The 25988-nt window shown below is 49.7% G+C and overlaps 1 protein-coding gene across 1 annotated transcript in view; it reads right to left on the minus strand.

Moving 5' to 3' along the window:
- The window catches only part of LOC107195103 (steroid receptor seven-up, isoforms B/C), a 55654-nt gene extending 36668 nt beyond the window's left edge, over nt 1-18986 (minus strand). The window contains exons 1-2 of the mRNA XM_015584879.1: nt 18737-18986; nt 9812-9961 (exon numbers count right to left, since the gene is read on the minus strand). Coding sequence (XP_015440365.1) covers nt 9812-9961; nt 18737-18968 — 382 coding nt within the window. The 5' untranslated portion in view covers nt 18969-18986. The remainder of the gene's footprint in view (nt 1-9811; nt 9962-18736) is intronic.
- Nucleotides 18987-25988: the final 7002 nt, after the last annotated feature.

The following is a 25988-nucleotide window of genomic DNA, read 5'->3' on the forward strand; positions in this document are numbered from 1 at the left end:
GACGTGCACGCGCGCGCGCGCGAGGAATAGATGGCGCGAGAACTAACATAAGAAACGAGAGGAAGAGAAATATCTCGTAAACCCGAATGTCCGCAGTTTCTCCGGTGACAGTAACGACCTACATGAGCAGTGGTACGAGGTCATTGGGTCGATTAGGTTAGACGTCCTGAAACGCCGTAGCAAATTAAGTTCGAAGTCTCGAGAAGAAAAAGTTATGTACGCGCTCGCGTTTCCCTCGAGCCGAAATCCGTTTTGCAGGTAGATATACATATAAGTCGTGTACAGGTGTGGTAGGTACTACTTATATTTAAACAGACTGTACGATAGCTTGGCAAAGCCCGCAGAGAAGACGAATGTCGCGTATCGTTCACGCGGAAGGTTCATTAGAATTCGCACGACAATTGTCTCAAATAGAGATTATACATTTATAGGCGTGCATCCGCCGGTACTAATACTCCGCGTGCGGCCTTCGACGATAAATAAACACCTACGTAAGACCTTGAGGCGGTTCCGCAACAAAATAGCCTAATGATGAGAAAAGTGTTTCTCGACCTCTACCTGTATATCCTTCCTTATCCCTTTACTTTTATACGAGCAACGTTACGATCCTTGTGTCCGAACACCGTTCGACGCACGTGTTCTCCGATCATCCGAATATTATGGTATGTGGATGAATGTCTTATGGATTGGTCGTGGGTACGTTTGTAGCTGAAAGATTTCCAGGATCGGAGTGAGAATGAGATTTGTTTAGTTTCGCGCAGAAGAGTTTCGTGTGACTGTTTAAGCTGGGTATTGGATGATTGGACTTTCTAGGAATGGTTGCGCAGTTCAAGAGCGAGGGATGTAAGACTTGAGTGTGCGTTGTAGGTGTGGATACTTAAGAGAGAGCAGAGTGCATGGTTTCGGGTCAGTCTGTTGGATGAAAGTAGAGTTGCCAGTCGTTGTCGTGTGTTGTAATTTAGTCGTGTTGTTGTTCGATCCGAACGGAAACGAGATCGAGAAAAAGCAAGAATCGCAACGAGAAGGACGAAAATCGAAGAGAAGGAGACGCGTATCGCGTGGCCGATGCAACACGGAATCATTTTTACGCGGTTAATAAGCGGGTTGCTCGTCCCCTCGAGCGGCAGTTCCGGCTCGAAGGTGGCAAGCCAAAGAGTAGGCGGCCGTTGCCCGTCGACCGCCGAGTAGCACGGATGAGTCCATGCTATTAAGATTTCCGTATCGTCGTCCCGTTACCGCGACGAGCCACCTTCGAGCCGAGAGATCGCGCTCCATTCTCGCGTTCCGATTCCTCCCTCCACGTTCCACGCTCGCCGTGCCGTTTCACCTTCCTCGATTCCTTCTCTATTCTTCTCTCTCTTACTCCCTCCACACACCGACACCGCACTGGTAGACAATCCTCCGTTGAATCGTTCGAATCATCGGGAAAAGCGGAAAATTCACGGAATGCGATTACATAAAACGCGAACGCGATCGGCCGGGAAGAGGAAGATAATTCTTAAACGACAGAAAAATTGTCCTAGGCAAGCGTACGTACGGGCATACATTTTTTCGTATACATATTCGAACCGATGCAATCGAAACACGATTAGAAACACCCGTTGTTATCACCCGCTCGATCACGATCTCCTGCGAACGCTTCGTTCTCGCCAACATCTATTCCCCGAGCACGTAAACGCGACCTATCGAACCACGAGTCTATACCTTTCGTAAGAGGATACGAACGTGTCGCGAGCCGTTAGGATTGAGAGGGAATGGAACGCTGCCGAATGAAAAGGGAAGCGCAGGAGAAACGGAGTATGGCAGCCGAACGAGCAACCAAGCAAGCAAACAGGCAAGCACACGGGATAGAAGAAACGAAGAAAGAAAGGAAGCAACGAAGGAACGAAGGTACGAACGACGAAACAAGAAGAGGAAGAGAAACGGAGATAAGAGCGAGGAAAATGTGGAGAGAAATAAAGATACAGAGACAGAGAGAAAGGGAGAGAGAGATGCGGAGAGAGAGAGAGAGAGAGAGAGAGAGAGAGAGAGAGAGAGAGAGAGAGAGAGAGAGAGAATCCAAAATACACCTGCGGATCGAGACGGGCAGAGAACCAGTCGACGCGGAATAACTGGTATTAATACGTCACGTAATTACCGTGCGAGGGGCATGTATACCCCACGTAGATGTGTGCGTATGGCGTGTATATGGCCTGACGTTGCTTCGGCAAGGTAACCAAGGTGGATTCGAGGGAGCACACGTAAACCCACCGGTCGAGTTAAGTCGAGTCGACTCTCTTATGTTAGACTCGCGGAAGATGGCGAGAGAATATGCATCGTGCCAGGCAGTTTCCAGGCGAGCGAAGGTCGCTCCGGGCCATGCTTCTGTTCCAAGCCCATTATGATAATTTCGCCGGAAAGAAGGTTACCGACTCGGCCCGTCGACGACTACCCTCGGCGTGCTCGGTTAGAGAGGATCGAGGGGAGTGGGGGATCGCGGCACGATCGCGGGCGCGGGCGCGAGCGCGAGTACACGTCCGCAACGAGGAATGGACGCGGAGCGGTGGCGGCAGCAGCGTGCCATTATCCCGCAGCCGTTGATTCGACGCTATCGGACTTCACCGCGCGGGTCTACCTGTCCGACATCCGTGAACCATTCTCGCGATTTACGTTCACCTCGACGCTTCCTCGTCCGTTCCGATCGAACGTATTATACGACTATGATTCTTGACGATACCCTGCCGGTCTGGGTTAGGCGATCGGTTTCCGTTCTCATTCGAACGGTGATCGTTTGTTCAATGACGCGATTAGACGGCTCGTCGGGATATCGTACTCGCGGTTCTGTGCAGTTTGTTTCTCGTTTACGGATCATCAAAACTTTCCGGACAAACTCGAGGAGAAAAGAAAGAGGCAGAAGTGGCATACAGGACGCCTTAGATCGACACGTAGTTAGAATACCTAGAGAAAGAGAGAAGAAAGAAAGGGACGAACGCGGGGATTCGAAGGGATCGGACGGGGTTACGAGGGGTTACGCGGGTTCCAAGGAGAAGAAAAAGGAAGAGAAAAGAAAGAGCGAAAAGAGAGTAGAAGACGAGAGGCGAAGAGTGGGAAGGTAGAAAGGAGGAGAAGAGAAGAAAAGAGAAAAGAGGCGAGGGCAGCGCGCGCGGTCAGTGGGCCCGCCTAACATTCCCACGGTGTCTGCTCGCGGCGAGGTCTGCGCTCGCATGCTACTCGACGGCACGGTCTTACGTTATGCGAACAACATTAAGATCGAGGAAGTTACGACGAACGAACCGCGAAGACGAGACAAGACGAAACTAAACGAAACGAGGGCGAGATCGGAAACGGGACTGAGAACGAAAACGAGATCGAAATGGGAAGTGAGTCTGCGAGTCGGCGAGTCAGGCGTGTCTCGGAAAAGAAAAGAGACAAGAACAGTGAAGAAGAGGGGCAAACCGGAGAGAGGGTAGGACCGCGCGAGAATCGCGTACAAGCCGCGTCATTAATATCCGCTTTCTTTCGTTCACCTCCGCGCTCGCCGACTCGATTCTCATCGAGACCTGGTAATTATTGTTGTTTACGGTCAGCTACGCGGGTAATGCACCGTGCACGGTAGCACGCCGTATGCGTAAAATACTCATCGAACGTGGGAGTTGCTCGCCGACCCACCCCTCGAACAATAAGATGCATCCGCGAATCGCTCGATCAGCGCAGAATCACTCGATTCCCTCTTAGCCCGACCTTCCATCCAGTCGCGTTGCTTCCGTTGCTGCTTTCGATTTTACTTGTTGTTCTCGTCTTCGTCCTCATTCGTCGATCTATCGAATTTCCCAAAACAGGCTGGTATACAACGCGTACCTATATCGTTTCGAATCACTTCACCGCGTCGCAACACCGGTACGCAAGGCGACGCGACGTCCCGTTCAACCCTCCCATTACGCGTAATCGCGTGAATCGTCCAAGACGATTGCGTGGGAGCCTCCCGGCGAAGGAATTTCTCCCAGCGATGTCCTTCCTTCGTTCCGGTTCGTGGCCGAGAGAACGCTCTTTTGACCTACTGTCTTTCAAAGCGCCCCTTTCCCCGCTCGACCCAAGCTCGACGAGGCTACTTTCGGAGCGTGATTCACTCGAACGTTCAGTTCTCCGTCCTTTGCTCCCTTCGGGACCCTCGAAGAATCCTGGACGCCTTCGAATTTCGACCATGGTTAATGCTTCTCGTGAGAGAATAATTCGCACCGGAAAAAAAAACTATGTACCTACATGTATCTACTTACGTTGTCCGACAATAAAGTTTGCAATCTATATCTAGTACTATGTTCATGGTTATAACACTAATTTCAAACGTATGTATACCTATAATATGTATATCGTCGAAGACGCTAAAAATACGATAGTAAAATGTACGATACTTTGTACAACGTTTTGGAGGGTCCCAACGAATCGAATTTAAATGACGGACGAGATCGAAAGACCGTATTCTTACTGCACGATTCATCGGGTATTCAAAACTGTAGGAACGTTCACGCTGCCTTTGGTGATGGCGATGAAACGCGTGGATGGGTTAGACGCGTTTCTACCCACGTCCGCGTCCGCGTCAGCGTCAGCGTCTATCGGGGGACTGGTTCGCGACTCGCGACGCGAGACAGGTGAGTTCTACGAGCTAACGGCTGTCGATACTCGTACAGTGCTCTTTTTCAACTATAATTGCCCCCTCCTTCTCTCGTTTCTTCCCTCTTTCGCTGTTCTCTCGGTGCATCTCGCTTGTATCGCTACCGCGATTTGCAATTCGAGCGAGTGATCGTCACTCTTTCCCTGACTTTGTTCTTTCGTCTTCTGCAGTTTCGATCCACACGAAGATCAACCGTGAATGACTTGCTTCGTGCCAACGCGACGTCTCGCGTTTATCTTAAAGCGCGAGACTCGAAGGTGTCCGGGTGCCAAAGGATGCGTTGTCTCCCGACGATACTTTGGCAAAACAGGTGAAGGAAATGTTATTACGGCGTATCGATATTTTTGTGTACATACACCCTAGGCACAACAAGAAGAACGAAGAAGATACATATAGGTGTACCTACCCACGCGAACAGTAGAGAATAACTGTGTAGAGATAGGTTGCTCCGCGTCGACCAACGTCGCGTTGACCGCCTTTTCCGAGTGAACTTTCACATTCTGATCGCGCGAGAGCTCGAACAGCCGCGAAGGTCACCTCTGGTTGCTCCGAATCGAATGCGAGTGGGTTACATACACGTATGTTTGTATGCGTCTATGCATAATATGTTCGTCCTTACGCGAAAAAGAAAGACGAATTGCTACCTACGCTTTGGGATCCGAGTCGAATTCAAATGTCGTCTACAGCTCCCTCCGAGATTCTGCCAGTCGATGCTTCCTCGTGTCGCTTCTCTCGACCCGTCCCGATACGTCTCGATTCGAGGACCTTCGAAGAAAACGATAATTCTCGAATGGTCCGCGATAATTAATCGTGAACCGACGCGACGCAACGCGCCTATCGGAAAGCTCGCGGCCCGACGAAGAGACTGCATTAGCGTGTCGAAAACTCGTCGGCATAGATAGGGGAATGCGAGCATGAAACGCGAGTCGAAAGGAAAGTTTACCTAGATGTCGAGCAGGGGGACCGAACAAAGGGTAATACGGGCAACGGTGGACCTTGCACCGCTCTGAATATGCATAACGAGCCCGAGTTCCGATCGCAATCCCCCACGAACGGTGTCAGGTACTCTTGACCCGACGACAGTTTTGTCATGGTAATGCGTCTACTTTGTATTTTAATGGTCGGAAAGAGATTATGCGAATAAACACGACCAAGCAACCGCTACGCTACGCTTCGCGTTCACGATTCCAAGGCGGCCGCAAACCTTTGCCGATGGATTTTTTATTTTCAAACGCATGGAATCGAACGCGACAAACTTTTCACACCACCGCTAACACGGGCACATCGAGAATTCTAGAATCAATGGACGGGAAAAACGTGGCGACGACACGTCGCGCAACACTCCGTCGTTATCAATCTTAATCCGCGTCGCCTTGGAATCCCGTCAAAGTCATCCGTTCACGTTCATACGAAATGGTTTTACATCGGAGTCGCAGCCGCGGGGTATCACGCGGACCGATTTCTCGATAAACTTGCTTAAACGAACAATGTTCATCGTAATTTGCGTTCTCTCTACGGACCAACCATAATTTTCGGATGAAAAAACGAAGAAAAACCAGAGCGAAACCGAACGTTGGAGCTTGCTTCATAAAACCCATTCTTTTTTAATCGTCTAGGTGTGGCGTTCGAAGTCTATACTACTAATCGTAAGTCGATTTGTCCTTTCTCGTTCGCACGGCAGATGCTCGAACGCGAAAACTCATGCCCAAAACTATCCCCTTCCGCCGTTTCGGATTCCCCATGGGAATTCGATCTATCGCCGACATTGTGGTTCCGTTTCGAGACTATGCGAAGTCGTACGCAAGAGATATATCATAGGGTGTACAGAAGGTGGTTTCGTCTCGTACGAAGAATCGAGGCTCGACCGCCAGCCGGATTACTAATCATTTCCCAGGTCTGAGAAACCTCGCTAATTGATTAGAGTCACGATCCTGACCCTGCCGTAATATCGGCAATCTCTTCTTGGCGCACGTTGGGGAGAAAGCTAGTCATCGGGGACAGAGAAAAACGAATGAGCGAGAAAGAGAGAAAAAGGGAGAGAGAGAAAGACGGAATGAAACACAAGATAAAGGAGGAAAAAGACAAAAGGGTAGATACTATACTATCTTTTTCTCCCGCTCCCTCTCCCTCCACCTCCAGCTTTACCTCTACCTCTACCTCTACCTCTACCTCTACCTCAGTCTCCTCGTATGTTGGCCTCGCGTAATTTTTACCATCTTGCTCCGTCTCCGCTCCTCTCTTCCCTTTTTATATTCTCCTCCTGTCCTCTTGGTCGTTTTGGTTTGGTTCGGTTGCCCCGGACGTTCGTTCGAGCAGGCCGACTATCCGCCTTCGTCGTCCTCCCATTGTTGCATCGTTCCAACCCCGCAAGGGAAACAATGTCTAATTTCAGTTAATGCGGCCATAATGGGCATCGTCGTTGCTGCGTCGTATGCTTCGACTCCGAGAGATAACTGAAATCCACATTGGCGTTCCCCGATGTCTATCCTACGAGCTACGTCGACAACACCTCTTCCTATGCGCGTCGCCTCACATGCCTCTTACGATAATTTCTCGTGAACTCTCGGTTCTGTTTTAACGTGGAGCCGGTCGAGAAACAGCCGCCACACGAGGGCAACAAATCTAATTTGTTCTTCACTGGGAAAACCATCGGTAAGAAATACGTGATCGAAGAAAATTCGACGCAGAACATAACGACACGTCGACGAGATTCGACGACTATACGATTCGGCTTGTTGGTCAAGAGTTGCTCGAGAGGTAAAGCGGTTTCGAGGGACACGAAGTCGCGGTCGTTTTCCAAGACGCTACGAAGAGGTAGAGAAACGAACGAGAGAAATTCAGAAAACCTGTCGTCGTCGTCGTCGACGTAGACGTCAACTTCATCGTCATCGTCCGTCGTTGAGCACCCGCAATTAAGGGTTAATTAAATTGAGCGGCTTCCTAGATTTCTGTAATCATCGCGGACAGTATCTACGGGGTAATCTTGAGCGCATCCTGTCTGCCTCGGGGGCCCCACGGAAGGAAGGGGCCCCCGAGGTAAGGTCATGCACCCCGCTGACCTCGGACCACCGACTCGTCTTCTCTTTCCCCCTCGTGACCCCTTCCCCTGCTGTTCTCTTCTAGCCCCCTACCAACACGATTCACCTCGCTCCGCTCCCCATCCCTCACCGCGGTTCGCGTTCCTCAACCGAGCGTCCTTCTTGCCTTTAACGTTCCTCCTTCTTGCTCTCTCTTCTTTTCCTTTCTTCTCTCGCCCTTCCTCCTCGTCCTCGTTCTCATCTTCGGCTTTGACTTGAACATTGGTTACGGCTACGGCTACGGCTACGTCTTCGTCTTCGTCTTCGTCTTAGTCTTGGTCTTCGTCTTCGTCTTCGTCTTCGTCGTCCAGTATTACACCACCGATACCGATGCCGATGCTATTCAACGACGCAGCTGTTAATCCTTCTCGCGAACTCGCTTTCTCCTTTGGCTGGATCATCTCTTTCCGTTCAACTTCTTATATTCCTAACCACCTTTTTCTTTGCCTGTCCTTCTCCTTTGCTTCCCTTCGTGTTCTTTCGCGCCCCTTCTTGCACGCGTTTAACCTCTTCTTCTCCGTTACATCGTATTTCTCATTCGCTGGCGAAGGTTCGCGAGGCAAACGTATCGAGCCAGCGAGGACGGAATCGCGTGCCTTGTGCGAGCGAACGTTACGAATTAATAAGCGGACGTCGCCAGGGCAAGGCTGAAAACGCGAGCCGTCTTCTCGTGGGAAAACACAACGTCGAGGTTGTAACGCGTATATAATAAATTCTTGAGGGTGATTACTTGAAATTATGCCTCGCAATGTGGACACGTTCGGTCAAATTTTACGCTTACCCCGCGATATCCTGCATGGTATGTCCGCGAAGTATCTCTCGACCGCGCTCCTTGACCGTTCGTGTCGATGACCGTCTCGCTAGCGTTCGCCTCGAACAAGGTCAGATGCTATCTAGCTACGAGATAGGGTGGGACGGTGGGTGATGTGGAGGGGATGGGGAAGAAGAGAGAGAGAGAGAGAGAGAGAGAGAGAGAGAGAGAGAGAGAGAGAAAGAGAGACGTAATGTTGTGCGTGTGTGTGTATGTGTGTGTATGGAAGACAAAGATCGGAATAACGTGAGTGCAGGTAAAAGGTCGAGCGAACGGGAAAATGGAAGAAAATCGGCTGTTTTAGGTGACACGGATGCGGAAGCGGAAGATCGTAGTAACGTCGAGGAATCACGATCATCGCGACAGCTGCGACGAGAGAGAGAGAGAGAGAGAGAGAGGGGGAGCCGGTTGGCGAGACTCGAGGAATCGCGAGGGTCTGGCAGCGGGTTGGAATGAACGAGAGGCAAAACCTCGGACGGAAATAAGTACACCTGGGTCGACCGCGTCGGTGACCAACTCGTGCGTGCTCCAACAAGGTCAGATGTTATCGTGCCGCGAACAGCCAAGTTCAACAGGCGAAAAAGGAGTAAATCTCGGAAGGGGAGCGGCGTGGGAATCTTTCCGGAGTTTTTCGTGGGCTGCGCCCCGCCCTGGCCCAGGTGCGGCAGCTTTCTCGCGGACTGCTCTGAACCGCGAAACAAACTCTCGCCTAGCCTCGTGATTTGCTCGTCTAAATCAAAGGGATAGGCGGAAGGAGGAGACGCGTGGCACTTTCTTTGCGTCTCGACGATGAACCGACCAATGTCTCGTCTCTACTCGCGTCGCATCGCATACGCGTGGAACGAAGATCGAGAGTATCGATACCGGCTCGCTGGTCAAGAGAGAAGACGTCGAGGAACTCGAGCGAGACCGAAAGGAGAACGCGTTTAGATATAAATACGCGGTCTTGTCTCGCGTTAGCGCAACGGGTTCCAAAGACGTTCGGCACTCGCGCGCGACGTTTAGCAAAACCATTGCGAACAAATCGAAACGTTTCCGCCTCGGTGAACTTTAGCCTTACGAACTTCGGCACGCGATTCGCGGCCGATTCTCTATTTTAAAGCCGCGTTCCTTTCGGCAGGATCGACCGTCGGAAACGCGTCGGATCGTCTCCGAACGATTCGATGGAATGCGGTGGTATGCGGTGGTATGCGGTGGTATGCGGTGGTATGCAGTGGCTACGCGATACGCGATACGCGATACGATCTATTGCGTGCGATGTGTTTCGGTACGTACCTTCCCGTCGCATGCCCATCTTCAGGCACTTTTTCAACCGACAAAACTGGCACTGATTCCTATGGTGTTGGTCGATGGGACAGTTCCTATTCCCCCGACACGAGTACGTTAGGTTTCTCCTGACGCTTCTCTTGAAGAAGCTTTTGCATCCTAAAAAGAGGCAAAGTTACAAGTTATAATGTCGTATTTTTTTTTCTTTTTTTTTTTTTTTTTTTTTTTTGCTACATCCTTTCTTTTCCCGTAAGAATCTAGTCGCGGTTCGCGATTGCATCGATCGAAGCTGAAAACGTCGCGACGATCGACGAGAACCACATGGACAAGAATATGGGACTACATACATGGATTTTCGGAACTATAAGAGCGAATTGATTGGACGAAACGCGAACACATAGTCTGTGTGGTCGAAACGATAGTCTTGCCCAGGTCGAATCTCCCACAATACATATTGGCAGGCTACCGTGAACGCGACGTTTTCATCGTAATGTGTCCTACATCATAGGCTGGTAATCCACCAATCGATGACAAACGTTTGCAAACTTTCCGAATGACCGTTTTCCAGTTACAAAGATTTCTCAGTGGTTTAGAACGAGCACGATCACGGTGAATCGTTTTGGACTACGAGGAATAGACTAATCGACCAACTTCAGTGATATACGATAAATACGTTGCTTCTATCTATCTGTTCCACGTTCGTTACGCAATTGCCGGTTTCATCGTACCATCGACCGAAAACTTGTTTGAAAATCTTCGATTACCCGAGAAAAATGCTATTATTGTAGGCACCCTATGCATACATATACTCGTCGGAAAAAGAATCGTTATCCTCGAGGTTCGTCTCGCGTCACTCTACCTCTGTTCCGCTTTCGTAGCGTTTATCGTTGTGCCCTTGAAAGATAGCCTCTTCGAGGAAAGTATGTATTTCGATTCCAAGTGGTCAGCGACGATCCGGCAGGGGACAAGAAGAGCCGATACGCTAGAGGCTAACGCATCCAGAATCGAGAGATCTCCGACGATGAACGGGATGACGCGAATCGAGTAATTGGAAGAAATTAAGAGTCAATTCATATCGCGACAACAAAGCCTCCTCTGTGTAGAAACCCTCGAATTCAGATAAACGAGATGCCCTCGATGATCGAGCGGCGATCGTGTATTCTCGACTTTGGCTAATGGCGATTGCTTCGTCCACACGGCGAACAATCATCGCGTATCGTTCAAAAATTCAAACGCCGGTTCATCGAGTTCCGATATTTCCAGGCTCGATTTGGTCGAGAACAAAATCTTCTCTAGATAAAATTCGGCAAGAAACTGTTTGCACAAGAACTGTGTGGGGTCACGAGAATGGTACCGTAACTACGATTGCATCTACAAATAGGTACTATTCGAAGGGTAATGATTCGAGATTCGAACAACATTCTTGAAATAGTGGACGATATAGATGAAATGAAAAAAGAAGAAAAACGGATCGCTCGTTTGCTCGTCTCCTTGGGCGCAAAGTCTGTCGCGCGAGCGCCAAGCTGCAAAGAATCGAGCGCAAAGGTTAAAGCACTGCTGCGAATGCGGGTCCGTTCAAAAAATCCGCTTGGTCGAGTTCGACCGAATCACGCCAGACACGCACGAGCAACGAGCTCGCGCGGCTATCGCACCGGACGCTTTTCTACTCGGTACTTTTCGTTGCCACCACTGTCGTCGTCGTCGTCGTTGTCTTTGCCGCTCGCATCCTCGTCGTGGTCGTAATCGTTGTCGCCGTCCATGTTACGAAAGAGTCTCTGGGGTCGCCATAACTACAAATTGCATCGTTACACGCAAATTACGCGATTATAGTACGCGAGTCAACCATCGAGAAACGCTGCATACGTGCGCCGTAGTGGCGCGAGAGAAAACAGAGAAATGGATCCGAGGAAAAGGGAGAAACGGAGGAAGCCCTCCCGCGGAGAAAGAGAGAGGAGAACGCCAAGAGAGAGGACGAGATGAACGGAGGAAAAGAGAGAGAATGAGCAAGAGAGATTCGAAACAACTACTGTTTATACTTTCAGATTGCAGCTTGCACGGCCCTCGAGAGCTCAAATTGCTCGCGTCATTGAATTTTCATTGCTCTGCCTGCCTCGTTCGCAGCCATTCCACTCCGAGCAGTAAAGTCGAAACAACGTTTCTTCGTTCCGTTCGGAAGTACATATTCCGCGTACGAGTTTAGAAATCATCGATCCATACTTCGATCAACACCTATATCGATCTAGGTGTTCCTTAACGAGCTATCCGAGCGAGCGACATCCCAGGTCTCTTTTCAACGATGCTCTTTCTACATCTCTTCCCGCTTGCCGTTACTAAGATACCAGCTCCGATGTTTCTGGTTGCAGTCCAAGAGACGCGAGACAGACGAAGAGGAAGGGATGCACTGACGCGACGGATAGCGATAAACGGATGTGAATTACGACTCGAGAGTAAACGGGGAAACGGAAGAACGGAATAAAGGAAGGGAATAGGTAAATAGGAACAGAGTGGCGGGACGATTCGGTCGGTAACGTTTCGAGTCGGCCGCGTAAAATTAACGACATTGTTATAATTAATTAGCAGACCGGCGGTGTGTTGTTCGGTCAGAGTGGTACGTAGATAGCGGGGGCTTCGTTAGCGAGATAATTGGTCACAGAGGATGCGTTCGGGATGCGTCGCGCTTCGTAATTCTATGATCGATGCATGCACCGCCACCGCCTCCACTGCCGCCGCAAAGGTACACACCAACCAGCCACCGTCCGACCAAAAGACCGGCCGGCCGGCATGGCATCTACCTGAGCGCATACGATGCGAATCGCGTGTGCAGTCGCGTAACGCGCTTTTGCTTCAAAGATCTTGTTGCCGTTAGTTGACGGCTCGCCTCTCGTAGTAAGCGAAACTAACGAGAACAACGCGAGCCCACCGCGTTCCTCTTCTTCTTCTTCTTCTTCTTCTTCTTTTTCTTCATCTTTTTCTTTCGATCGTCGGACGATACACTCGCGATGCAATCTCACCTTCCCCTCGTGATCGCGTGTCTAAGGAATTTTTACCGGTGCAGATCTCCGATGATCATTCACACCAAAACCAAAACTTCCCTATCTTTTTCGTCTTGTTATATTTATTAGGTACTGCTAATCGCGTATCACTGTAATCCTACGTACGCGAAAATGGTGGTACTACTCCTGATAATCCCCCTGTGTCGACTACGCTTTACGATAGTGACACATTTCGATTTCATTTTTTCCCATACCGCAATTTTCAAATTGATCGACACGCGATAAATGGTGGTCGATCAAACGATACGACGAGTTGTCAAACAACGATCGTTTCAAAGCGGACGAATCGTTTACGAGGCACGCAAGAGTATTCGCGGTTGTTTCGGGAAACAATGCGACCGCGGAGAATAGCTACGCACGCGCCTCGAGGAGAAATGAGATTAATAAAGATTAGCAAAGTTGGAATAATATAATATGATCTCATTAGAGCGATTAGCTCGCGGAGCAGGCTGCAGAATGTCTGGCTTCTTCCAGCGCGCGGTGGGGTACGCCGAGTATAAGTCGGTAAGTCCGTAAGTAACTGTAAGACTCGGAGGGAGAACCAGAGACCCCGAACAGGAAGCCCTTTGCGGCGCGGGTGTACCACAGACCGCGAGACCGGAATTAAATTTCCTTTTCTTCTTTTATCCGCGAGACGCGAGACGCGTGCACACGTGCACACGTGGTCGTCTCGGACGACATTCTATTTTCATTGATGCGACAAAGATATCGATCGGTATTCTCATCGATCAACCGTACCAGCTCTCCCCATGATCGTTAACTAGCTACCACCCCGTGATTTCGTTCGATCCTCTAATTCTAGCTTTATCGTTCGTCTCTTTTCGGTTCTCCTGTTCGAGAGAATTTCGACGCATCTCGGACGGACCAAGGACGAACGTTTTCCGTAAAGTAATCCAATGCTGTGTCGTTAGAACTGCAGGTACCATCTGGGGAAAACTGCTACAGCAACGACCATGTACGAGATACATATTCTAAGAATGTACGAACCATTTCAGGAACCTTAATACGAGAATCGATTTGATATGTTCAGAAAAATGACCTAAAGTATGTAGTAAGTCGGTATTTGCATAGGAAGATTCGAGGACGAGTATGTTCGTTAAAATGGTTCGGTTACGTAAAGGAAGTGACTCGATCGAAACGAGCTCAAAGTCTACGCGAGGAATTAATGTTATCATCGTGACATGTGGAAAACATACGTATCCGTATATATGTACACGCGTACATACATATTTGCGCGTACGCGTGTAAGTCGGCGGCACAAAGAAATCAATTTACTCTTCCCAAACGACGGTTTTGAGTCTCACGCTTTCGATTCGACAAAAGTACAAGAATTGAACGCAACGCACAACCAAATACATACATATGTAGAACGTATACATACCTATGTATATCTAAGCAACAGTGTTACATCGCGAGAAGCTGTTAAAGTTCGCGTCAATGAACTTGTATCGAACTTACATATTTTCTTATACGCTTTCTCCGAGAGCATTTGCAATTGAATAATTTGTAAAAAATTGTTACGTCTCACCTCATTGTTACGTGTGACGGAACGTTTTAATCGTATAAAAATTATATTAAATTAAATTAAATCCAAAAACCCTCGCGTCCTAGTCTTTCCATGTGCACGTACATAGGTACGTAGGTGGGCACATAGATATATGTATGTATAGGTAGCAACAGTTTCGGTTGTTGACAGTCGATTTACTCGACTAGAAGCAAAACAACTTTTAAACAACTCTCGACCGATCGTTTAACGTTTAACGCAACGAACCGTCCCGACGCGTCCACGTTGTTTCCTCTATCCCATTCGGTCTCTCGTCGAGTGAAATTCATTTGCGTTAAACAAGGAAATTCCAGCGACGAGAATCGCCGGGATGTCGGAAGAAAGAGCGAAAAGAGAACGGCAATCACGAGGGTAGTCGAGGTCGAACCGCGAACGACTATTGCGCAATAACCAAAGACGAAGAACCTTGCTCCAGACGCGGTACCGCGAATGGGAGGTTCCCGAGCCGCTGTAATCGGCAGATTAATGTTCGTTTCTCGAACCCAATCTAACCTAGTCCGGGCAAGTCCACCCGGACGGATTCGTTCGGAACAGCGTCCCGCGCGATGCAAGATCGTCGGTTTCTTCGGTGATCGCCAAGCATCGCCACCGAATTCATCGTTTACCAGGGGAACGATTTACGAGCTGGCAAGTAAAGACTGCACGCACGGGTTCTCTCTGCGGTTCCCAGCAACCCCCAGCAGCCCCCGTTATTCCTCCATTTGGGCAACTTCAACGAACCGGATACATAGCCAAGCTTAAAATTACGCGACGACAACGTGGACGTTAATATCGTTGACTATTAATTTGTTTCTCTACGAAACATTTTCGAAGACTCTCGCTTTCTAGTCAGCAATTCTTTCCCCGATAATACCGATACGAACCGCCTGCTCCTTCTCTGACTTGGATCAACGATGCGCTTTCTAGCTCGCGATCGCGACAATCGAACGCATCGAAAGCCAGTCCTGACAAATTGACGATAATTCGCGACCGTTTGACATCGGTTGACATCAAAATCAATTCGTCGTAATAAAGCGATCGCCGACAATCACCCTGATTACGCCAATGAACGTCCAATGTGGAAGGCGTATGCGCTGTGGCGTATCGGCCCATCCATGTTTCTATGATTCTCAATAAAGCGCTTCGACGTTCGCGTCTAGTCGTTGACGTCGACGCTGTCGTTGTTCGGCTGCTTCGATTCCTGTACTTACAATTCAACCGCCGTCTTACGTAAGAAATTAGCCACTGGATTCGAACACGAAATACGAAACGATGCGACGTTACGCGTCGCTCCGAAATTCAGTCTAGGTATAAGTATATAACAACATTTTCGCGAGAACTCGACGAACAACAGCCGCGTTCCTGATTTAGGAATACATATTTCAAGAAATCCCCAAGAAGAACCAGAGGAAAAAGTAAAAAAGGTAAGAAGTCACTGGGTTCATCTATCCGTCGCGTCGTCACGAAACCGCCGGGGGAAAATCAAGGGGTAGCGAGCAATTAAGATTACCACGAATAGAAATTATCGTCGGATTAAGCGCGTTATCGCGGTACCGCTAACAGCGCCAGACCGAGAGAGTGGCACGGCTTAACAATGGTAAATATCGTTAGCGCGACTGTAATTGGAACACCAGGGAGAGGAGTCGCCACTGTAACTCGACCGTTCAATTAAGAGGCAGACTCTTAACCCGCTCGAATCGTACGTTTCCACGCGTCGAATCTTCGTGCAGTCCGAGCCGGCACAAATTGTTGGAAATTAACGAACATCGAGGGAGAGGGACTCCCAGATGCCATCGCTTGTTCGCCGCGTATTATATTTAGCGGCGTTTTAAACGCTAACGTCATCGGTCCCTCGCCACCTAGAAACGATGCGTCAAGATCGCGTATACTATTGTACCCACATACGTGTCCTATGTATGTGTACTTAAAACAGCGTCGACGACAAATACGTACCTATACAGATAGTATCAGTACTATCAGATATAGTAGTACAACGCCACTGCGATTCGAGTTTTCTGTTTCGACTAAAAACGAATCGGCCATCTGCCTACACTAGATTCAAAGTTGTGGATCCAGAGGACGCGGTCCTGAAACTCAAAACGAGTCGCGCACGTCTTTGAAATCGAAACGCGAATAATTCCGGGGGATCGAAGAATCGTCTCTTTGTTCGGCTAATCACCGTCCTATCGACATCAACGCGAGTGGACATCTCGTACAACGAATAACGAATCGTCGGAAACAGAGGCGAATTCGAGACACGCGACACATTTTCGCGAGAGTATCCATGGATCTCCATTGTTACGGTGCGGCGATACGATTGGCTCGATGACTGCGACGGACGTTCCAGCGTTATCGTGGAAACGGTATGCTTTCGCGACGGACGAACGTTGCTGCAGAATTTCCTCGTAAATATTCGCCCGTGACTAGACTGAACGGCAATCGACGACGTAAATGCGTTCGACGGTGTATGTAGGTATACGTTATTCGGAAGTCAACGCGACCGTGCTCGGATTCGTACATACGGTACACGAAAGCGCGGACTAGTGTAGCTTTCGAGCGAAGGAAGGGGGGGAGGGGGAGGCTCAGGAACGAAGAAAGGGTGGGGAAGTAAGGGAGAGAGACAGCAAGTGCTCATGAATTTTAATGAGAGTTCGGTAGTCGGACGAGCAAGGCGACCCATTGGCGTGCAAAAATATCCAGAGTTGTTACATGCACCAGAAGAGATGGCAGAATGCACCGTCTAGATAGGTACTTGCTAGCTCCACGAAAAGAAAAAATAAATCAAAATGGTTGCGTGGCGCATAGTAAACTAGGGGCAGTCATCCGTTTCACGGTATTCGGAATGTAAACTTTAGCGCTTTTCGGAGATCAAACCTCGCGTCCCGTCGTCGCGACGCATTCGAGGTAAACGAAAAAAAACAAAATTGCGACGCGTGTTCTCCTTTCGGAAAGAATGCAGGGTAGACCGTTTCGACGCGTGACGGATTGAATAAAGAGATAGGACGCGATGAGGGGGGAAAGATGAACGAACGAGGAACGTAACCTTTGGAGGTGGTCGCCCTAAAATTTAAAGGGGTACGCGGGCATTCGTGTGTCGTATGCCGTTTATCGCGTACAGTTTCTGATTTAATCGCGACCAGGTGTCGAGCACTTGTTTCGGAATCGATAGCGTCTTAACAAAAAACAACAAATTTGATGATTGTTGCACTTGTGTTCCAGAACGTTTTAATCGTACATTGTAAAAAAAGGGTTTCAGCCGTAAAATTGAATTAAATTAAATCAAAGTAAAGAACATACGACGATGATCGTAAATGCAGTAGTTTTTGTGTCAGAGAAGTCCAGCTCGGGGAGAATTCAGTTCGTCGTTGTATCTCGGAGTACGCAGAAATCGCAGCGAAACGAACGAGCCGTCGTTAATCGGGACGATCGGACGCGCTAAATCACTCGCGAGATATAAATTACGAACAGCGATCCGGTATCAATAAGACGTAATTCGGGATAATAGGGGGTGAACGGCAACAAGAAGGGGAGATGCACCGGAAAGAACGAGCAAAGGCTGGGTCCGTAGGAGGATATACCTATAACTTCTGATTTCGGAGATAGCCCTATAGATTTCGATTAACCGATGTCGATCCACTCGCTCGGACCAACCACATCGAATGCGACATTTTTCTTCGTTACGACGCTCCCGGCCATCGACTTTTCGTGTTGCGGTTACCTGACAAGGTGAAGTAACGGATAAAGCGTTAGGTATACAAACAAAGTAACCGCCGGGACCGAAAACCTACCTCAAAGGATTCGAGATCGGATTTCGAGGGAAAAATCAAACTATGAAAAATTCCTAACAAATAAAGAGATAAACCGTCCCGTTTCCATACTCATTCGCTCTCCCCCTTCAAGTTTGTCCCTGTTTCGTCCACCGCAATTTCTCGGTCCCATTACATCGTTATTAGGCTTGTAACAGACGCGTAAACGTTCCAGGGAACACCCCACCGAGTTATTAATGGCGACTCTTTGTTTTTTCGTAGGCTCCCCTGGAGCAGCCGGACTCGGGACACGCCGCTCGATGCATGCTCCCCCTCGCTTCCACGTGCATGCCCCCTCTCTCAATCTCTCTCTCTCTCACTCTGTCCCCCTCCCCTTAACCCTGGAGGTGCAACAATTACCGTCGTCGACTAATTTACGTGGTTGCGAACGTCGCGATATCTGACCCATGTCCGAGATGTTTTCCATCTGGGCGACGAACAATCGTCGACAACGCGGTTCGGACACGCGTTGATAGAAAATGAAAACCGCAACACACGAACAATTCCAGAAGGGAAAAGGAAAAAGACTTACCCTCGCAGGTGAACTGCCCGTAGTGTTTACCGCTGCTCTTGTCTCCGCACACGACGCATTCGATGTTGGGCGATTTATCGGTTTGCGAGCTGCCCGACTGCGAGCTGTTCGCCTGGCTTCCGGGGGTAGTGCTCGGCGGCAAGGGGTCCCTGGGCGTGAGAACCGCTCCGGCGGGCACGAGACAGGTGATGTCCTCCGGCGTGGCGGAGGGCGTGAGGTGCGTCGGGGGCATCGGGGGCGGCGGAGCGATCTGTATGGGGCCCGGACCGGCGGCAGCGGCGCCAGCTGCGGCTGCGGCGGCCGCGGCGGCGGCGCCGGTCGCGGCCAAGCTGGCCCCAGGGTCCCGCGAGGGCCACGAGGGCGGCGCGGCTACCAACGCCATGGAGGCGGTGGTGCCGCGCGCCGGGAACCCCACCTCCAACGTGGTGGTGAACTCGGGGTGGTGGTGTCCCGTCGACACCCGGCCAGGAAACAACGTCGCTGTCGCGGCCGGGTAAACCACCCCGGCAGTCGCCAGGGCGTCAGCGCCTCCTGTCCCGCCTCGAACCACCCTGCCGGCTTCCTCTTCCCGGTCGCGACCACCGACCACCCCGAAACGATTGCCGAATCGTCTCGACGAGACTTTTCTCTTCTTCCCTGTGACACGACTAAATCACTCGTGTTTTCTTCTATTCCGCGGCTTCCACCCTGTTTACCCACGGCCTTATTTTATTTTTTTCTTCGTTTCCGCTGCAAGCGATACCCGTCGTCCTTTCTTCTATCCTTTCCTTTCCTTTCGCACCAACCGGATCGTGGCTTCACCAAAACTGTCGTAACACTTTCCTTCACTCACTCGCACACTGTACAAAGTCCGGGCGCCGTTAGGATTCGCGTTTCCAATGACATCCTTATTTCCGCGTGTACGATCAACGACATCCAACGCAACAACACCGGCCCAGTCTGTTGTTTCGCGAGAGACCGCGGGCGCGCGGTGCTTCGGGTGCCGTGAGACACGATCTCGACTGGCTCGTCCACTTGCCGCGCTACGAGGTCGATCGACGCTCGAGCGTTCTTCGATCGACCAGCGACACACTCGCGACGCGACGCGATACGATATCGTTTACGATCACTGCGATCCGTTCAACGGCCAGCCGAACAAAAATTTCCGCCAGCCACGTCGACGTTTCGTTTTCCCGCACTTTACACTCACGAGGTTGATATTCCGCAATGAAACACGGAAACGCAGCTTCTACGGGTCACCACTGAACACTTTGCTCGAACCGATACGTTGGACTAGGACGCGCTGTTTCGAAATCGAGGTCGCGATCGATATCGACATCGATATCGATATCGAGATCGAGATGTAGATGAAGATCGAGATCGAGATCGAAATTCAGATCGGAATCGGGTACGCGGTCGCGAACGCGCACACGCGGTAGATCAGCCGCGTATCCTCTTGTCGGTGTATTCGAGGTATCGTGGCATATCGACGCTGGGTAGATGCGCGGTGGCGCGAGCCACCGTGACACAAGGCAGAGAGGGTGTGTGCGGTACGCACACTGGAGGGTAGATGGTTGGATGAGTGGGTGGTGGGGAAGAGGGTCGATTGGGGATAGGGAGAAGAGAAGCGATACGAGAGGGGAGAAGGGTGTGAGATATATATGTATATAGAGTGAGAGAGAGAGGGAATGAAAGACAGATAGAGAGAGATTGGGTGAGCGAGAGGGGGAGGGAGAGGGAATGAGAAACAGCGAGCGAATGGGTACGTTACTGGTGGAAAGAGAAACGAAGAGGAGCAGAGACAGCGACAGAGAAGAACGGAGAAGGAGAGAAAGAAGGAGCGCGCGCGCGCGCGCGACCCAGTCGATAAGCTGCGCGTGTGCCTCCGTGCCTCTGTGTTCCCGACGCGCTCGTGCCGCGACACAAGTAGGAGGAGGAGAAGAGAGGTGATACTCGACTACCGCCTCGATACGACTATTCTTGGGGCCGACCAGAGACCGACTGCCGACTAAGACGACCCCTGACACCGACCTGCCCCCCACCAGACCGAACTCTCTCGCGGGTTTCTCGCGGGTTTTCGCCAGTTGCCATGACTACCGAAGGTGGGGTCGAGTCCCGGGCGCGCCCCGATGCGCCTCTCATTGGCTGCGAACCTGCCCTACCCTCGCGCCCTCCGACCGCTCTCCTTCCCGCTTCGTTCTAGCGGAGTCGCCGAGCGTCCTTCCGTGTCCACTTTGCCGCCGAGGAGCATACGCTCTCTCCTTCCCTTCCTAGTCTTCTTTTTGCTTTTTCCCTTTCGTTGCTTCGCTCTTTCGTTCGTTCGTTCGTTCGTTGGTTCGTCGTTCGTTCATCCGTTCGTTCGTTTTAACTCTCCTTCTCGCTCCAGCCGTCGCATTTCCTTCTTTTCTATCCTTCTCGTCTAACAATTGCACCTTCCCTGTTCTTTCCGTGGTCAATCGGGGGGTCCTTTGCATCTCTTTTTACGTTCTTTTTCCACGTAACGGATTACCGAGCGTACCGATCTTTTTTATACACCCGTCGAAATCGAACCAGTTTTACAGGCGCAACGTATCGTTCGTATCTTTGTGGTCCCTTCCTTGTCTCGTAAAAGCTCTTTATCGCAGACGCTCCAAGGGATCCGTTACTTTTTTGCACCCATCGTGTGTCCCGTTAACGAACGAAATGCCCCGACAAGCACGATGTCCCGCTATTCGGCTATTTCCTATACGTATGCGCCGTCATGTCACATATACCGAAAAATTGTCATCGTCGATCGTTTAGCGTGGATCGGAACATGAAGAAACTACATTACCTTGTCCGTTAAACGTAAGCACGAATGAATTACATAAACTTGGAATTTCTTGGGCGACAGCACCCAAATATGCTGTACATATGTACAAATTCGGTTACCGATCGCTGTTGCCTTTTTCCCGAAACGGAACTGTCTGTGTCGCTTCGATCGTTAAAATCGTTAAAAGTTACCCTTATTCGGTACTATGACAGACGTACAATTTACGTTCGTTAGTTAAACAACCGCAGAAATTGGACTGAGGGAAACGCAACGAGGAAACAAAATATTCCTCGGATGGTCAGGAAAGGAAAAATTTCCTCGAAAAAATACGGGACTCGTCAAGGTCGGAGGACTAACTCATACATAGGTATATACCATCCAACGTCACGGTAGCATATAACGTTACGACGAGAAGAGAGTGTCGTTGCCCGTCTTTCGCGGATTTTCTTAGGTTTCCTTGGATACTTTTACGGACGGGTATTCTAGGTGGATCGAGATGCCATCCGGAAAACGGAGGAGGAAGAGAGGTCACGGGGCGAGAGGGCGGCGACCAATCGGGACGAGGAGTCAAGTGGGGCGCGAAAAATGGGCCGGGCCGCTTCCATCCACCCCCGGGGGCTGACGGTGAGGGTAAGGGTGGCCGCGAGCGTGGAGTAGGGTAAGCCGACAGCCTCGAAGACGACCGGGCCGTCGTCGTAGGGTCAGTCGGGTCGCAGGCCTGCACCTTTGCGTTTCTGCGTCTTTGCGCTTTCGTGCTCTCGTGCTCTTTCACTTTTGCCCTCCACTCCCTCGACCTTTCCCTGCTATCTCGTACGTTCTATCCTGGAGCGGTTTGCCTGACACGAATTAAATTTACACGAGTGTTAAATCTAACTCCGTGATTACTGCTGCTAATCATAGTACCAATCAATTAAATCGGTTCACTTTATCGAGGTTGTTCCGGCTATTTCTATCACAAATCCGGTAAAAAAAATATATCTTATATGTATGTAACCGACGCTGATGCGAAAACGGTTTCGTTAACATTCGTATAAATGCTAAACGAATTTAGTTCACCGTTATGCTCCTTTGCAAATTAAAGTGGCGCGATAGGCTAAAATGATGTGTATAAATAATGTGTATACATTCTTCGAAAGTAGGTATTTCTAACACTATAAATACCTACATAGGTATTTATATCCTGCATACGTTTGAAGATGTCCATGCTGATCAAGGAAAGCGACGTTTGTCCAGTTATACGTGGGCATCGTTTCCGTCAGGACGATTTACTTAAGCAAACGGTTGTTTTTACCCTATTGTTATAAGAAAATTTGATCCATTCCATTGATACGAAGGCGTATCTATAATAGTGCTGGAAAGACCCTACGAACAAACACATGTCTTTTATAGTTTCGCAAAATATTAACAGTTAGACTCCTCGATCTCGTCAAGTTTTTACACGAATGAACTTTTCACGTGTATAAACTTTCGTTGTTATAAGTTTCTGACAACGTTTTCCCAAGCTTTACGTAAAATTTCACATTGCAACGCTGCTCCCGCAAATCACTCGTCACGAAATCGGCAAACAAGTGGTAAAAGCCATTGATGACGTCGAGGGTCAAATTTAGTCTGCTTTCACTCGCGGTCTAACGCTTCGCGCGACTTTGCTCACCGTACGACCGAGTAGCCGCGATTTTGTCGTTCTTGCGTTTGACTCTTGGCGCCATTTTTAGCTCTCTTGTCTAGCGCCTCTCTAGGCGAGCAACGAAATATCTGTTTGCTACTGAAACCACGAAAGGCGCTTCACCGTGTACGAAGTTTTCGTTCGACAATGAAAATTTAATTACAAATTTCCTAACTGCTAACTCTTGACACACGATAGAGAATACATTCGATGTAAAGTTTATGCTTTGCTTTCATACAATTTCGACTTGTGTTGCAACACTAACGATTCTGTACTTTCGTGTACAATGATAATTTCTTATTTATTAAGCCCTGACACTTCAAGACGTACCTATACATGCTGCTTGGCATCGTACTATGTCTATTCTTTTCCTTCTTTTTTTACCTATGCTCCTTATTTTTTACCTGTAACCGACAATCAGTGGTGTTTGCATCGATACGATATATTTGTATCGGTAATATATTTTTCAATCATCTGAACGATCGTAGGTATCTATACAATTGTTTGGATAGCATTAACGAAGTTCAGATTTGCGGTCGAAGAACGACGAGGAACCGAGTAATCCGTGGCACGTGCCGCATTGCCGCAAAAACCGCGCGAATCGAAGCGATCGAGGAAGAAAGATATATCAACTGCAAGGCTACAGGGGCAATAGCTGAGAAGACACCGCTCGCGGTTCGCCGTGTAATAGAGAAGGCCTCGGGTAACCGCAATTTGATCGGTGGTAGAACAAGGACAGCAATGAACGAGAACGAGGGCGAGAGCGAGAGCAAGAGCGCCTAATGGTCGTGTCGAGTGTAGACCATCCTGTAGGGATGGTCGGCGAGTCGGCGAGTCTGTGGCGTGCATAACGCGAGGAGGAGTCGAGGGTGGTAGGTCTGGTATCGTGGACGAGGCGCATAGGGGGTTGGGGGTTAGAACAGGGAACGGGGGGACAAGTACGAGATTGGAAGGAGGGGAGCAAGGGGGGTTGGCGCCGCGTACAAGTGCATATCGGTGAAGGGGTGGCCGAACAATGCGCTCATTCAATGCGCTCTAGATATGATTACCGGAAACCATCCCATAATTACTTTTTGTACGTCGAAAACGTACCGAGCCCCCTCGTGTTTCTCCTCTACTCTCTTACCCCCCCCCCGTTCTTTCCACCGTTAAAACCACCGGCCTGCCGTCCTCGTTGTTCCTTCTGTTTGCCCCCTGCCGGTTCTATCCCTCTCCCGGGCCGCCCTTAAAACACTCGCGTCGCGGCGAGGAGAGGCAGGGCCTTCTTCGCGTTTCAACCTGACACGCGTGATGCTTTTAAAGTGCCAACCAACGTTAACACCGTTCTCGAGACGATTTATCGAAGTCGGTGCGTTTGCCGCTTCACGGTCAGACCACCACCACCTCCACTCTCCACCACCATCTACCGATTAAACATTCTGCATCGTATATAGACGCAACGACAAATCCAACGATGTCGATGTCGACCAACCATTCGAAAATTTCTGCTTTCTAAATGTCTTGCATCTTCGACGGGTCTCGAGTCTCGAGTTAGTATCGAGTCTGCGCTGCTTCGTCTCCCTGTATCGAGAGTAGCGTCGCGTTTTTCTCTTTCGCGTGGTTCTCATCCGGAATTTCTATCTCGGCACAAAAATACTCCTACTACGATTATTCGCGAATATTCCGATGAGTCGCCGTAGCAACACGTGGCACCAGCGATGATTTGGGTAGTATTTCTTCGCGAAATGCTTGAAACATACTCGTACAGGTGACGAGGCCGATTATAAATTTCTGTGTAGTAAGTACGGTGTGTAAGTATGTATCCCGATGCGATATCCGAACAATGTCAGTGTTGATATTGGTAGTACAAAAAGTTGGTCGTGGCCAATATCGAAGGCTTAGAAATCAGATTGGTAACACGAGACCAAAAACACGAACGTTGACGGTAACAGGGATGAGGACGGGGGCGGGGTCGGGAGCGGTGGCGAAGACCGCAGTGGGAACCCGAGCAGGAACTAAAGCAAAAGTGCGGCAAAGGGGAGAATCACTGTTCGCTCGAAGCGGTGGTTACAGCCGCGGTCGCGGTGGCGGAGGCAGCTACATTATGAGTGTGTTCATATTTCCTGCGTAGCCTCCTTCCTTCCCTTATCTGTCTTCTCTACCCTCGGAGCCCTTTTGTTCGCACTCTTTCGACTGTTAATGCCGCGAAATTAACTCCGGCAGGAGCGAGTTTAAGAACCGCTACAAGGTATATACATACTCTCATTCTAGTCCAAAGAGCTACCCGAAGGCGATCTTCATTGTGCCGTCGGTGTATTATTTTAACATTATCTGTTACTTGACTGCCGCTTAATTAATTTATTTATGAACCGTCGCAAGCGGACGTCGGACGGGTAATATAGAGGGAAAGAAAGAATCCGTGGGATAAGGATAGAGAGAGAGAGAGAGAGAGAGAGAGAGAGAGGGAATGTATAAGAAAAAGGGATGCGGGGTGAAATGAAATTGGTTGGGGTGGCGCCGAGGTCGAGAGTAAAGGAAAATGGAGAGGAAAGAAAAGGAAACGGGAGAAAGAATGGAATCGTCCCGGTTGGGAGATTTGTCTCCAGAGGTTCAACGGTTCAACCCCTTGTCGCGGTAGTCGTCGCGTCGGGTCCGCTGAGCTTCTTCGAACGAAGGACGTAGCCCTAATAACGCTGCCTCCTTTATTGCCTCTTCGCTTTATCGTCTCCCAAAGAAATTATCCCCCGAAGAGTGTGACCACCGGATCAAGGAATAAACTGCAACGAGTCTCGCGCCCTCTTTCGATCTATATTATTAAACAGCAAGTAAAATGTGTAAAA

This window comes from Dufourea novaeangliae, unplaced genomic scaffold (assembly GCF_001272555.1).
Source record: "Dufourea novaeangliae isolate 0120121106 unplaced genomic scaffold, ASM127255v1 scaffold49, whole genome shotgun sequence".
NCBI classification, from domain to species: Eukaryota; Metazoa; Arthropoda; class Insecta; order Hymenoptera; family Halictidae; genus Dufourea; species Dufourea novaeangliae.